This window comes from Micropterus dolomieu, unplaced genomic scaffold (assembly GCF_021292245.1).
Source record: "Micropterus dolomieu isolate WLL.071019.BEF.003 ecotype Adirondacks unplaced genomic scaffold, ASM2129224v1 contig_9651, whole genome shotgun sequence".
Classification (NCBI taxonomy): Eukaryota; Metazoa; Chordata; class Actinopteri; order Centrarchiformes; family Centrarchidae; genus Micropterus; species Micropterus dolomieu.
The window spans coordinates 46051-60703 of record NW_025738637.1 but is presented as its reverse complement, the minus strand read 5'-3'; the positions used below and the strand labels follow the sequence as shown (position 1 = coordinate 60703).

Sequence of the window (14653 nt, the reverse complement as noted above, 5' to 3'; positions counted from 1 at the left end):
AAAATTGGACAGTTGAAGACTGGAAAAATGTTGCCTGGTCTGATGAGTCTCGATTTCTGTTGAGACATTCAGATGGTAAAGTCAGAATTTGGCGTAAACAGAATGAGAACATGGATCCATCATGCCTTGTTACCACTGTGCAGGCTGCTGGTGGTGGTGTAATGGTGTGGGGGATGTTTTCTTGGCACACTTTAGGCCCCTTAGTGCCAATTGGGCATCGTTTAAATGCCACGGCCTACCTGAGCATTGTTTCTGACCATGTCCATCCCTTTATGGCCACCATGTACCCATCCTCTGATGGCTACTTCCAGCAGGATAATGCACCATGTCACAAAGCTCCAATCATTTCAAATTGGTTTCTTGAACATGACAATGAGTTCACTGTACTAAAATAGCCCCCACAGTCACCAGATCTCAACCCAATAGAGCATCTTTGGGATGTGGTGGAACGGGAGCTTCGTGCCCTGGATGTGCATCCCACAAATCTCCATCAACTGCAAGATGCTATCCTATCAATATGGGCCAACATTTCTAAAGAATGCTTTCAGCACCTTGTTGAATCAATGCCATGTAGAATTAAGGCAGTTCTGAAGGCGAAAGGGGGTCAAACACAGTATTAGTATGGTGTTCCTAATAATCCTTTAGGTGAGTGTACATGTTGCACATGTGTATATATCTGTAACATTGTTCTTCTATTCCATATTTATATATTTCTACATTTATTTATGTCTGTATGACATATGATGTATGTTCTTCTGTGTGTAGCACCTTATCACCACAGCAAATTCCTCGTATTTGTAAAACACTACTTGGCAATAAAGCTTCTGATTCTGATTCTGATTCTGATTCTAAACTTTCAAAATAAAATGCTAGCGTTTCAAAACATTGCCATTTCGAAACAGCATGCTATACAAAAACTACTTGGACACGAACCCCGGTCTCCTGATTCAAAGTGCAGGTTCTGGCCCTCCATCCACCCCAACCACCTCTTTTCTGTTAGATATCATATACCCGCCTTTACCGTCAAAACTGACGGGGCTTCCCCCACTGCGTTGAACTTGACGAGTCAGGGAGTGAGAACAGGTTGCCTCTGTCTGCTGCAAGAGAGGGTGCATCATGTGGACAAATGCTCACTCAATGCAACAGGTTGGACATGCAGCCACTTAAGAGTCTGATAAAGGCTCAGCTGCCATTAATTATAAATTTATATCCAGTGACTTGAGGGATAGAAAACATGTGTCTCCCTTTCTGTCTTAATGTCTTATTAGACAAACATGTATATTTAAACACAACTCAGGTTTCTACAAGTGATTTTCATGTAAATGAAAAGGAACAGACTTTGTACAGAACTTTGAAAAGGCATACCGGTGGGTGTCAAGGACAGATTTCAACATCAGCAATAATTCTGAGTGAATTAACTTTTTAATAATCAACCCTGTCGTTGTTAGATGATCATAGAATACATGATATCAGTCCTACTGAACACCTTTAGAATGAACATAAACACAGCATCAAGTATTAAAACGCCACAGGTCCCTGACTTTGTTTTTTTTGTTGTACCAGACTGTTATGGATTAGGGGAGGATGCTTTCAGTAATGGTTGTGTAAAACGGCAGGAGTCACAAAGGAGTTGTTTTTTATGCTTCTGCAATTCTTTGTGGCAACTTCTGTCTCAAACTCCATCTGACACAGATATAACATGGTACTGTAGAGTCTCCTAGCACTGAATTTTCATGTGAAGTCATAATTCAGAGTTTATGTTGTCAGAAATTATCTCAAAGCTTAATATATATGCAATGGCATTACATTGCATTAATAGGTCAGTGTGAGTGGAAAGATGAAAAACAAAAGACGCCCCGCCTCTCTAATCTCCTTTATAGGAGCTCAGTAGTACAGACTTATCTTGCAGTGACACCATTAAACGCACTATGAGGAGCTTTACCTTTACCTTACCTCTGCAGCCTCAGTAAGTACTGACACTTGGTTATTCTCAGCACCAAATAATGTAACCAGTAATCATCAGAATTTAAACTTGTAAATAGGAATAAATTAGTTGTTGTTGTCTCATTACAGTAACTGTTGCATTATCCACTCAAGGATAAATCTCTTGTTGTCTCTGCTGTTTGTTTCAGGCTGGATCTCTGTCTCAGTTTCTGAGTCTCAGACTGTGACTCTCCAACATTTCCAGAACTCCAACTCAGACAGACTGGTTCAGACTGATCAACAGAACCAAGCCCAGCTGTATCTCCTCCATGTACGAGTCTGATGGCAAAGTTTCATTCTGTCACGGATTTAAAAATGGAAGATTTGAAATGAGCTCCAACATTTCTACAGTCTTTCTTAAAATCAAACACGTGGATTTATCTGACTCTGGACTGTATTTCTGTGGAATTTACATGGACAAACATACAGTCATTGCCAGTGCAACACATTTAAGCGTTAAAGGTAAGATTGTAGTCAAGCCTTACCTCTTTCAGAGATCTAATTTCCTCATCATGTTTATAGTTTATCTCACATGTAATGTCACTGTAGTAAGACAAACAAGAAACTATTGTGTGTCAAATGATTTACCCCCCTCTTTTATTGGGTTTTTAATTTAATTTATTGGTGAATCTGATGATGAAGTGGCTTTTAAGACTGAAAGTAAGTTTGTCCTCTCTTAACAATAGAGTCAGTGATTTATATCTTCTCTAAAATCACCAAATTAGAAAACAGAATCTAATTCTAAAATTGTTCTTGTAGAGGAGCCTGGTGGAACAATAGACCTAATGAGTGAGATCCTGGCTGGTCTGGCTGTTTTCCTCACTATAGTTGTCATTTTTAAAGCTGTTAAAATCAGGAAACTTCAGACAGGTACAGTAGATTAGGATTTTTTTGCAAATCCTCTTTGGATTTATGAATCAACATGATGCACAAATCCAAAGTATGTGGTCATTACTGATTAACCAGTCAAATATTTGTCCTATGCCATTTAGCTGTGAATGAAGAACCGCAGCCAGAAAGAAACAAGGTGAACCTACAATTAATTTATATGAACTATATAGTTTCAAAGTTGCATTTAAACATGACAGGTCTGTTAATGATATTTTTCCCTTCTTTAACCTCAATTACCAAATGTTCCCATTAAATGAATTTCAGCTGACAACTTCGAACTTTGAACAGTTGAGGCTCATGAACTTGAAGAGTAACTGCATTCCTAATTCATCTGATTTACAGAATCTGAACTCTGCTGCGCTGAGGTTCCCCTTCGAGGGAACTCGAACTGCGTCGGTGACGACACTATGGGAACGCCTCTGGGCGTGGCAGGGCTGAAATCATGAATGAAACTACTCCAATCCTATTGGCGTTGCTAGAACGGTAGCGTGTGATGGCGTAACTGGAGGCGTATATAAGCACGCCGGCACACCGGACACATTAGCTCTTTGCTATGAAGCAAGGCACTCGAGGTGGGGTGAGGTGTGGCGGACCGACGCAGTGTCTCGTCCTGGTGATTCAAATAGGCCACCACTGCTTTGAGGGGGAGGAGGCGGGGGGTGGTAGTGGGCCCCCCTACTCGAAAGACCCGCCAAGACTGAATGATGGTCCTCAGATCCATCTTCTCGGGGAGCTGAGGTTTATTGAGGGGGACCACAGCGCTTCGACACTTCGCTTCTGGCTCCGGCGGTAGGAGCTAGACGAGGGCTGAGCTCGTCTCTCTTCAGCCGTCGCCGCCCTGGACCCAGACCGGCGGCTTGCAGGATGACACTATGGTGGGAGAAAGGTAGCTCGCTAATGCCTCCTCAAAACGAGGCATTGCTCCGTAGCCTCGCTGCTTAATCTCTGTCACATTGCTGTAATCCAGCAGAGGGGAAATAGTCAGCCGTGCAGAGAAGGGTTTATTCCACGATTTACACAAGAGCTGAGTTGTGTAAATCAGGAAAGAATGGCAGAAAACGCTCATTTAGTTTACTGCCTTTAGTGAGCCTTTAGTTCATCATAGCTGGGCGCAGACAGATGATGTCGGCCCGGCTCCCGGAAGTCATCCTCCATGACGCTAAGCACATCTAACTCATCAGAATCAGACCGTGCGAGCCTCTCCGGACTCATACCTCGAGCGTGAGAAGCCGAATTAAGCGGGCTCCCGAACGGGGAAGAGAGGAGTCGGAGCCAGCAGACAAGGAACGGGAAAAGGCTCTGCAGTCCCGATGCCCTCGGAGATGTTGCGCTGGGAGCCCCATGACCGAAACCGCCGCGCCGCCTCAACGACCGCAGGGCCCGAGCCACTGGGAGAGCGCATCCGGCCGTATTAGGAGAAAGAGCCACACTGGGACCTCAGCACCCTCAGGTGCAGGGCCTCGCAATGGCCGCAAGCAGCCCCCTCGAGAGCTGCCTGGGCATGCGGCATCCCCATACAAGACACACACAGGGCATGAGTGTCCCCAGCCGTGATGTAGCGCGGGCATGGGAAACACACTGCCTGAACTGCTCACCAGCCGTCTCCTCTGCCAGACTTCCTTCGAGGTAAGAAATTTCCTCTCGTGGTTGTACTTCTTTCGTAGTCTCAAACATGCCAGAGTGCCTGCTGAATAGAAAAAAGTTAATGTGACCGGTGTGCCGGCGTGCTTATATAAGCCTCCAGTTACACCGTCACACGCCACCTGTCGCCTGCACGCATCGGGTCCATTTTGTCCTCAGTGACCAGAGTGAAGCTAGGCCGCACCATCACTGTGAAACACTTTCAGAGGGTGTTGGGTCTCATGGCGGCAGCGTCCAGCGGTAATCCCGTCTGGCTTGCTGCACATGAGAGCCCTGCAGTGGTGGTTAAAATCCAAGGGATTCTCCCCGAGACGTTCCTTCCGAAGACAATCAGAAAGCAGGAGGCCTGCATCAGAGAGAGAAGTGGAAACTCATGTTATTTTTGCTGCCAGCACATAGACTCAGGAAGCAACTGGAACTGCAACTCATCAACTGATATTACGTAGTAGAGTGGAAACCTCTTATAGTGATCACGTCTGTCTGGGTCAAATCGATCACTATAAGCAGAGGATTATAAATAACGAATAATAATTATTATATTTTCATCTTTTCTTTATTGATTGGAGAGAGGAAGTTTGCTATTGAATAAGCTGGTAACCTGGTCAAGGATCACATCACTCACTCCATCTTCCTCTCCATCTGCTCTTTCATTCAATGCCCTTTACAAGGTTTTTGCCACTCATTCATTCAAGGACATTTAGACATGTGGACAGGAGGAGGTGGGGATCAAACCACAAACCCTGTGATCAGTGGATGACCCACTCTAACTAGTGAAAGTCAACTAGGACATACACTGATGTGTGATTATCTAGACTGAGTTTTATCAGCACCATTATTAGCATTAACACTTTTCAGTTTCTGTAAAATTTAAATAGTTTTTCCTTAATTGTAATGTAAAGATTCCAGGGTTCAAGTAATAATCGGAGCTTTGTGGGGATCTCTAATATAACTAACATTACCAGCTGAGATAAATATATAAATAATACGCCTAGAGAGAGAGACAGAGACTTGATTGCTCATTACATGGTCCAACACTTTCTTTCTCTATCTCTCACACATACACGGCAGCCCACTGCTACTAAGTTTCAGTTTCCTAAAATTTGCCAACAAAGACACATCGCTCTAGGAGAGACCGCAATTCCGCCCTTTATGGTTTCATATTAAAGTGTTATTATTTTACACACTGCTCGCCGCCAGCACACAGTAGCACATTATCATATGAAGCACTCTACTAATTGGAGGATCTTTCAAAAATCTAATTATACAAAACAATCAAGCAGCAGTCAAAAGTCTAATACAGTTGTCTACTGCAACCAGTGCAAGAACCGATGGATGATACAATGCATCATGTAAACCAGCAGTTGTTCGACAATTTTCATACAGCACATAATACAATACTCTTAGGCTAGTAAACAGTTATCCCTGTTCTCTTACCCTTATGCAGAAAAAACAACAAAGTGGTCTGTTTTCTGGAGGCTGTGGTCCTGGTACCCATGATGCTGAAGTTGAAGTTCTTTTTTTTTAATCCAAGATTGTATGAAAGTGAGGGGATCAAATTGGCCCATTTAGTAACAAATAACAGGCTCTTGACCCGCAACATCTTCCTGGTTTTGCAGTCAGTGTGATTACATGCAGGAAAGCCCCTCTCTCAGTGCAGTATTGTAGTGACCCCGATCCAGTTCAACAATGTTAAAAAAAAACATTGTCCACATCTGTGTTACCAGTGATGTCGTACCTGACAAGCTTTTTCTTAGAGAGTAAAGGTGTCTTAGCTTCCTCACACACACTGCATCCAACCCCATCCTCCTTTGCAAACAAATTTTTTCATTCCAGGATCACCGTTGATTGTGCCCCAAGTTCTGTTGCAGCAACCTGTACCTCCTCATCCTGCTCCTGCAAGTTTTTGGTCGTCCCACTTTCAGCAGGTCAGGTAACAGTTGCACACTAGCAGGTGAATGTGTGTCTGAGTGTGTTGTGGTGGTCCCACAGGCAGCAACGTCAGGTCCAGCGGCATAGCTAGCATTCTCCATAGCAGCCAAAATGTGCTGGCTGTCATGATAGCCAGTGAAGCGTTTTTTTCTTTGTCAGAGAAGAAACCGAAGCTAGCCAGGCTTGTAGACAGTGTTGGCAGTGGCAGCCTTTATTGGCAGCATGATAACTCACCTAGTCTAAAACTACAACCTTTTATTCAATATAAGATAATGTTGGTAGTAGCTGCTTTTAACTGAGTTCATGTTCGGGGGTCATGCTGTCTCACTCTGCATTACAGTTTGGTCAATATTGTACTGCACACCATAGTGTCTGCTTGGTGGAGAGCAGCCATCCTGTCATAATGACAGTCATGCAGCATAGTTCACTTGACATGACAATATAAATCAATTAACGATTGAAAAACATTTATCGTTCATTTTATTATGTCGCACAACACGCTGATGAGGGAGCTAAACCCAGTGGCCACTTGTGACAGTTGCCAGGATGTCTCCTAAGGTGTCGTGAGTGAGGTTTACTCACTGCACAGCCTCGCTGGTTTCTGTCACATGGGCGTTTAGCATAGTCCAAACATTTGTGTCCTTTTTTTACTCTGCATGTCACAATGTTTGTGGGTGCGGGCAGGAGTGGATACACACATTGTGGGAATGGGCGGTAGAACACACATGCAGGTGGGAGCAGGATCAAGAAAACAGTCCCACGCAGGTCTCTAGTATCGTCCTCAAGTAGCGACAGTTTGCTAACACAATTTAGCTATAAGTAGTAACATTACTTGCTGTGTTGTTGTTCTCTCTGTATCATGGTATTTGTCAGGGTATTGGATTTCTCCAGAATTGCTTATCTCACCTTTATGATGAAGAGAAATGTCATGAGTTGTTGGAAATTCCATCACTAACTCATGATACATTGAATTTACAAAATTGCTCTATATGGGGATATGCATTGTTTTGGAGATATGAAATGACTTGTATCAGGATATGAGAGATTACACAGCCCTATTTGGAAAACATGTTTATTTTGGTTTTATTAATGTACAGCAAATAATACTAACTACAATGAAAAATACAAAGTAATTTTTGATTCAAAGTAATGGTTGTTGATAAATGAATTGGGTACCCCACAGATGAATGATTTAACTGCTTCCATTGGAGCTCAGACCTCCCCCTCACTTATGGGAGCTGAGCTCCCACGTACCTAACTAGAACCCTGAAAGATGAATATCCAAACAACCTTCATGTTTTGATGGAGGAGGAGCCAGCAAAGGACACTGATGACTTTAAATGTCCTAATAGGGAGATTTTGCAAGCAGGGAGGAGTGAGTGACGTACATGTCACTGGTTTAACGGGCAAATAAAGCACAGGTGTGAGCACAACTGACCTGAAGATCATGAGGAATCTAAAGTCAAACCTTTGTTAAATAAAATATGATATGAAGCAGAGAGTCATGAGGCCTCATATCTTTAACATTTATATTTACATTCAAGTTTTGGATAAAACATTTCCACAATACTTTATTTTTCACAATTTGCTTGGCTATGCTGACCTTTATTATTGTTTGTGTCTATTGTGTGCTGACACAGTGATTGCTGACAATTAAAAGCTGTAGCTTTCTGTCTTGAAAGTGTTTGCATGCACATGTTGGTAAGCAACAAGTTTTGTGCCCTCCCTGCCCGCAACTTTCCACTGTGGTGAAAACACTATGTCTATCAGCCAAAACGAAAGCCAGATGAGGACTGGCCTTCAGCTCTCTGCAAAGAAACCACACAGAAAACCAAAGCTGTACAACAGCTTTTCTAATTTCTCTTCCAATGTGATGATAGTTTTGTTGTTATATGTAGATGTGCAGTTAGTTAGTTAGAATCCCATCAGCAGTAAATCCATCTCTTCTCAAACTGGCACCTTCTTTACAGATCACACTGATTTCACTCTGTCAGTGTTATACATCAGCACCCTGCTTGCAGAAAAAATGCCTTGTGCAGCCTCATACTTGCAGAGCCAGACAACAGTGTCTTCCTCTGTAAACTGAGATACCTACAATGTGCAGTACAGCTCAACAGATACAAAATCTTCTTTGTAGATTATCTAATAACTAGTCTAATAACTACTTGTGATCAAATTATTAAAAAATAAATTAAAATACTGTGCACTGCACTCCCTTTGGTCAGGTGCGAGCTCTTGAGATCAATGGGACATATTGTTAGTAACATTTATAATTACACACTGTGTAATAGTGTAATAACACCTGTGTTACCCCTTGCAACTGACTTTACTATCATTCCTTCCTACCAATAATATGGGTAAGTAAATACAGGCAAACAAATTAAGTGTGAACTTCGTAATTCACTAATGTGATAATATAACAGGATCTGAGCTTATCCAGGTAACTTCGGGGTTAACCCTGCATTTTCAGTACCATAACGGCAGTTCACTTTTTACCAGGGTAGATAGATTGCCATGGTAACTTATGCTGAACAGCTAACCTGTGGCCTGTACTATAAAGGGAGTTCAACCTACTCAGAGTTAACTCGGGGTTATCAGGCAAACTCAGGGTTGACAAACTCTGACCGCCTACACTGGAGTTAAACGGCACTACGACGGTGCATAAGATGTTGGTTAGTTGAGTCCGTGTTAACTTAATTGGTGGTGGTGCACGTTCACATAAAAGGGGTGTGTTCGGCCATGAAGGCAGAGTTTTTTCGCAACGCCGCGTGTTCCGTATTTCTCCAGAGGAATGCATGTTGGTAGTGTCAGGAAATTATGAATGTAAAGACTAACGGCTGAATCTAATATCGTGGCAGACGACAACGCCAGGTAGGCTTGTTGGACTAAATTTGTAGCCTAATTATCTTCCCAGTGTTCTTATTATAGTTCAAATCTCTATTATGTATTTTATGGGCTCTTCTTTTATGTGTAATATGATGTAAAGGTACAACTGCACATGAGGTCCATTGTAGGCCAAATAGAAAAAAAGGAGCCAACGGAGGGGTAGTCCTAATAATCCGAGAGAAAATTTACTTTAATCTAGCCTACAACTAAAAAACTTGAATATTCTCTGACATTATAGTCACACATTTGAGAGAAACTTTGCTTTTCAAGGCTGCAACATCACACACACGTGTGCCATGTACTATGCAGGCACTGGAAAGTTATATTAAACTTTGCAATCGGATTTAGCAGTGGAGCAAATCAGGATGAAATCTAAACATATTTTATGTGTGGTATTTTAGGTGTGTATTAATATCCTACTTCTCATCATTAACACTGAGTACAGATGTGGTGTGTAGTCCGCTTGCAGGGTATCCTCGAGTTAGCCACGAACAAAACCTGCTCGGAGCAATTTAGATATGCAGCGTAAATTGCCATGGCAACAGAGCCCGGGTAACATACTCTCCACCTTTCGTAGTACAGGTTAACCGGGAAGTTACACCCGACGTCACGAAGTTACTCCTGAGGTTACCTGGATAATCCAGTTACCCTGCTTCGTAGTACAGGCCACTGCTCTGGAGCAGGTTGTGTTCCAGATAAGAGATCTACACTATAAAAACACTGCCTACCGACCAATCAGCTCTCTTGGCATCAATCAGTTCAAATGACATCACCATCTTTTGGAGATCCCACAGACTGTTTTATAGGCTGCTTTTATGTTTCCTGTGGTGATGTGGAGGAACATTTGTATAGCAATAAAATCTAACTGATTGAAGTAGGCTACTACTGTACTTGTTTTTTGTGACAGTGAGCCTGCTTACCACTTTGAAATGTGTTTTATATTTTTATGTATTATTTGGCAGGTATTTTGAAATTAAGTTTAGTGTAAAGGTTTAATTTTGGTTAGTAGCAACCTTGTAATACAGAGTCTAAATATTGAGATTCAGTCTTTCGACCACTATTTGAGCATTGTTTCTGGCATGAGTCGATTTTTGATTTTGTTGCTTTATATAGTTAATTAACAATATTTGGAGCACTTTTGAGTGTGTTAAATACTTTAATCAGATTTTTGAAGGGGTGAGAACTTCTTAAAAGTGAGTTGGAAGAACCTCTGAGGCTTTTAATGTGGAAATGTCGACACACAGCTGAGCTAAAACAATAAGGCTAAAGTTGTCATACAAGCCATGAACATGTTAAATCAATACATTCATATTATAGGCTCCGCCTCTTCTTCCCGCATGAGTAAGCTGCAGCTATGTTACTTAGACTGTTTCTCTATATTGCTCTTGGTTGGTAAAATATAACACTCTGCTGCCAACACCGCCTTTTTTATGTCAACACGCTCATGGCTAGATTGGGAAACGCAGGGTTGACTTACCAAGATGATAACCAGCTAAATGTGACCGCTTATCCTGAATGCGATTGTTAGGGTTAGTGAAGCCAGATAATGAAAAGATACCCTGAACTTGCTATGTGGTACAGGCCCCAGGTGTGGTGATGAAATCAGAGCCAGATGTGTGGGGGGAAGATAGGCACTCGCCCCAACCAACTGCCAGAGGATTAACAGGGAGAAAACAGAAAACAGACAAAAACACCCTAACCCAGCATGTAACCCACAGACAATGACAAACAAAACAAACATAATCACACACATACAAACGTCACAGCCCAAACCGGCACCCATTCTGAATGTTAACACCCTGAAACGGCACTGCACTAGTTGAGGAAATTTTGAACATGCATTGCAACAAACTATGAGGGACCAACAAACAACATGAACAGCAAATTAAAATATTCCAGTACATCAGTATTATTAGAATGTGATCAAATTAATAAGGAATAAAGGCATGTCTCTAAATGACTGTTTCGGATAAAGGCCTGGGCCTCAGTTTATAGAACTGTTCTCAGATTTAAACTTACTTCTTCAGATCATTTCAGACGGTGTGCTTACGTTTGATTCATAAAAGATACTGAGCATGAAAGACCTTATTTATGCAGGTTCTAAGAAGCCCATTTGTAACTTACACACCTGTGATCTATAAATCTCAAATTAACTTAAAATTGACGGCACCTCTCTGGCAATCAGCATATTTCCCTTAGCATGAATGAGGGTTTAGTAAGGAACAGCAATGGACCATGTGATAAATGCAAACTTTTAGAATTATGGCAATGGCAGGTGATTGAAGCCAGGCAACGTATTATTTGTTGGACTAAAAAGTGGATTGACAAACAAAGCAAATACAAAGCATATGAATATGTTGCAATTAATTCCTCACACCTCCTGCTTCCTGGCCACAGGGGCTTCATGGACGTGGGGCTACCTGGTGTGACTCTCTGCCATTCACCCTTGGGGCAGGGGCACGGCTGTCCCTGTTGCATGTGGTCTCGGGTCCTTTGTGCTCTGTGGGGGTCACGGGGTACCCTGGCGGCTTGGGTTCTTAACCAGCCACACTCTAGGCTCAATGAGTTTACTGATTGTTTTTGAGTTTTTTGGTGATGGTGCAATGGATAGGACGCATGCCTTTGGTGTGAGAGACCCGGGTTCAATTCCCCACTGTGACCCATCTACCTCTGTGTCCCTGAGCAAGACACTTAACCCTTCGTTGCTCCAGAGGCGTGCGACCTCTGACATGTATAGCAATTGTAAGTCGCTTTGGGTAAAAGCGTCAGCTAAATGAATAAATGTAAAATCTAAATGGCACAGCACAATGTGTGGCAGTTTCAGGACCACAGGTGGACTATGCTTCCAATGGTTTTTCCAATGGTCTCGTCCTGGCTTGCCTACATCAGACATTCCCATCTATTTACTGTCAGGCATTAATATCTTAACTTTTATCTCAAATTGAGCATCTTGTTGTGTCTTGTTGTGACTCTACACCTTTCAGCTACCTACAAGTTATGTGAATCCTTTTCATCATCCCTATATTTTTGTTCATTGTATTGTATGTATTTTGGTGTGAAGATTATTATGAACGAACAACTTCTGAAATATAACCTAGACTTGTATTCTATGAGGTTTGATGTTTGCTTCAACACTCCTGAAAGCATTTATGTGGTCAGTTTGAGCAACATGATAAGCAACAAAACAGCCCGCCTCTTTGCATTGAGAGCACACTTCATGGGGAACACTTTATTTTACGGACATTGCAGAACTTCAGTCATACGCGCAATGATGAACTTTACCTTGATGACAGCTTTCATTCTCTGCAGCCTCAGTAAGTATTGCCATTCAATTACTCTCAACTTCAAATTACTAACTTGCTGACATTTATTAAGATATTTTTTTTTACTGTTAGGTTACAACAAGAAAGTCTTCTTGTCTCTGCTGTTTGTTTCAGGCTGGATCTCTGTCTCAGTTTCTGAGTCTCAGACTGTGGAGGTCCAGTCTGGTGAGGAAGTCACACTGCTGTGCTCCAACATTTCCAGAGACCCAACTACAACAGAGTGGTTCAAACTGATCAACAGAACCAAGCCCAGCTGTATCTCCTCCATGTACCAGTCTTCATTCTGTCATGGATTTAAAAATGGAAGATTTGAAATGAGCTCCAACATTTCTACTGTCTTTCTTAAAATCAAAAAAGTGGATTTATCTGACTCTGGACTGTATTTCTGTGGATTTTACGTGAATAAACATACAGTCATTGCCAGTACAACTCTTTTAAGTGTTAACGGTAAGATTGTGTTCAAGTCTTATCTCTTTCAGAGAACTCATTTTCTCATCATATTTATAGTTTATCTCACATGTAATGCTGCAGTAGTTGACAGCATAAAGACAAACAAAAAAACCCAATACATGTCACATGATTTAACCTTTTTTTAAAGGTAATGGTGAATCTGGTGAAGAAGTGGCTTTTAAGAATGAAAGTAAGGTTTTCCTCTCTCAAGATTTCTTTCATTGTGCAAATATTTTAGAGTCATTAATTTCATCAATCTCAACCATGTCTAAAACCAGATTAGAAAAGGGAATCTAATTCTAGAATTGTTCTTGTAGCCTGATGGAATTACAAACCTAATGAGTGTGATCCTGGCTGGTCTGGCTGTTTTCCTCACTATGGTCGTCATTGTTCTGGCTGTTAAAATCAGGAAACTTACAGGTACAGTAGATTATACAGAGATAATTTGTTGCACATCTTCTTGTAAATGATGTTAACATGATGCACAAGTCCAAAGTAATGTATATGTTCAATAATAATTAAAGTTTGTTATCTACCATTTAGCTGTGAATGAAGAACCGCAGCCAGAAGGAAACAAGGTGAACACTTATAAGGTTATAAAGTTGCATGTAGTTGTTTGTAGTACAGTGACGAACAAAAAACAGTTGCAAAATTGTTATTTTATAATTCAAATGTAACTACTGCAAGGTGGAGCACATCATTCAATTGTTTGAACGATCAGTTTAAAACAGTTTTTGTTCAGCTTAAATTGAGAAAAACAGCAGGGGTTCTATTAAAAATCACATTTTACCACTTAAATTACACAATAAGATAAGCTATACTATGTTTAACACTAATCTTAGTTTAAATGATCACACAAATCCACCAATTATATGGATTTTTGGCAACTCAGCAGTGTGTGTGATACAGTATGTGACTCTAAATGTTCTGATTTACAGAATCTGGACTCAGATGACCTGAACTACGCAGCTCTAAGCTTCCAGCCAAAAGCAAAAAGAAACCGCAGGCCTGCATCTGAGAGAGAAGTGGAGACAAATGTCGTGTATGCTGCCACCAGATAGACTCAGAAAGCAACTGGAACTGCAGCTCAGAGTGGAACTGATGCTTTTTCAAAATAAATTGCTGTTGTGTTTTGAGGAAACCAAGCGCATGTGTGACGGACGAGGAGTCAGAAAGGACACTGATGGCTGTCACTTGCAGAAAGACTGAGATGGTCTGAGGAGGAAGGAGTGAGGGAAGTACACATCACTTGTTTGGAAGGAAGAGAATTGCTTATGACACAATTAACGTAGCTGCTTTTTTGAAAAATAAGTAGGGAGAAAAAAAAAACAGTCCCAATGAGTAAAGAAAAAAGCCTCAACACAAATATTAAAAGCCTGTTAAATCACTACTTATCACTTTACACAAACTGTTTGTCTCAATTACTAAAGAGAATCAGTGCTATCATCAGAATCCAAGCAGAAAATGACTCGACCGGATTACCTGAATGGACTGACGCATAATATCACTACAAGAGCAATTTCAAGTGTGTCTTGGCAGAGATAGGTTTC

General features: G+C 41.5%; 1 protein-coding gene across 1 annotated transcript; it reads left to right on the top strand.

Annotated features, from left to right (window-relative positions):
* The first annotated feature begins 12598 nt into the window (after positions 1-12598).
* On the top strand, positions 12599-14356 carry LOC123965411. The gene is made up of 6 exons (XM_046041930.1): positions 12599-12644; positions 12768-13100; positions 13252-13298; positions 13421-13523; positions 13647-13681; positions 14042-14356. The coding sequence occupies exons 1-6, from the start codon at positions 12599-12601 to the stop codon at positions 14162-14164; spliced, it is 687 nt and encodes a 228-aa protein (XP_045897886.1). The 3' UTR covers positions 14165-14356.
* Positions 14357-14653: the final 297 nt, after the last annotated feature.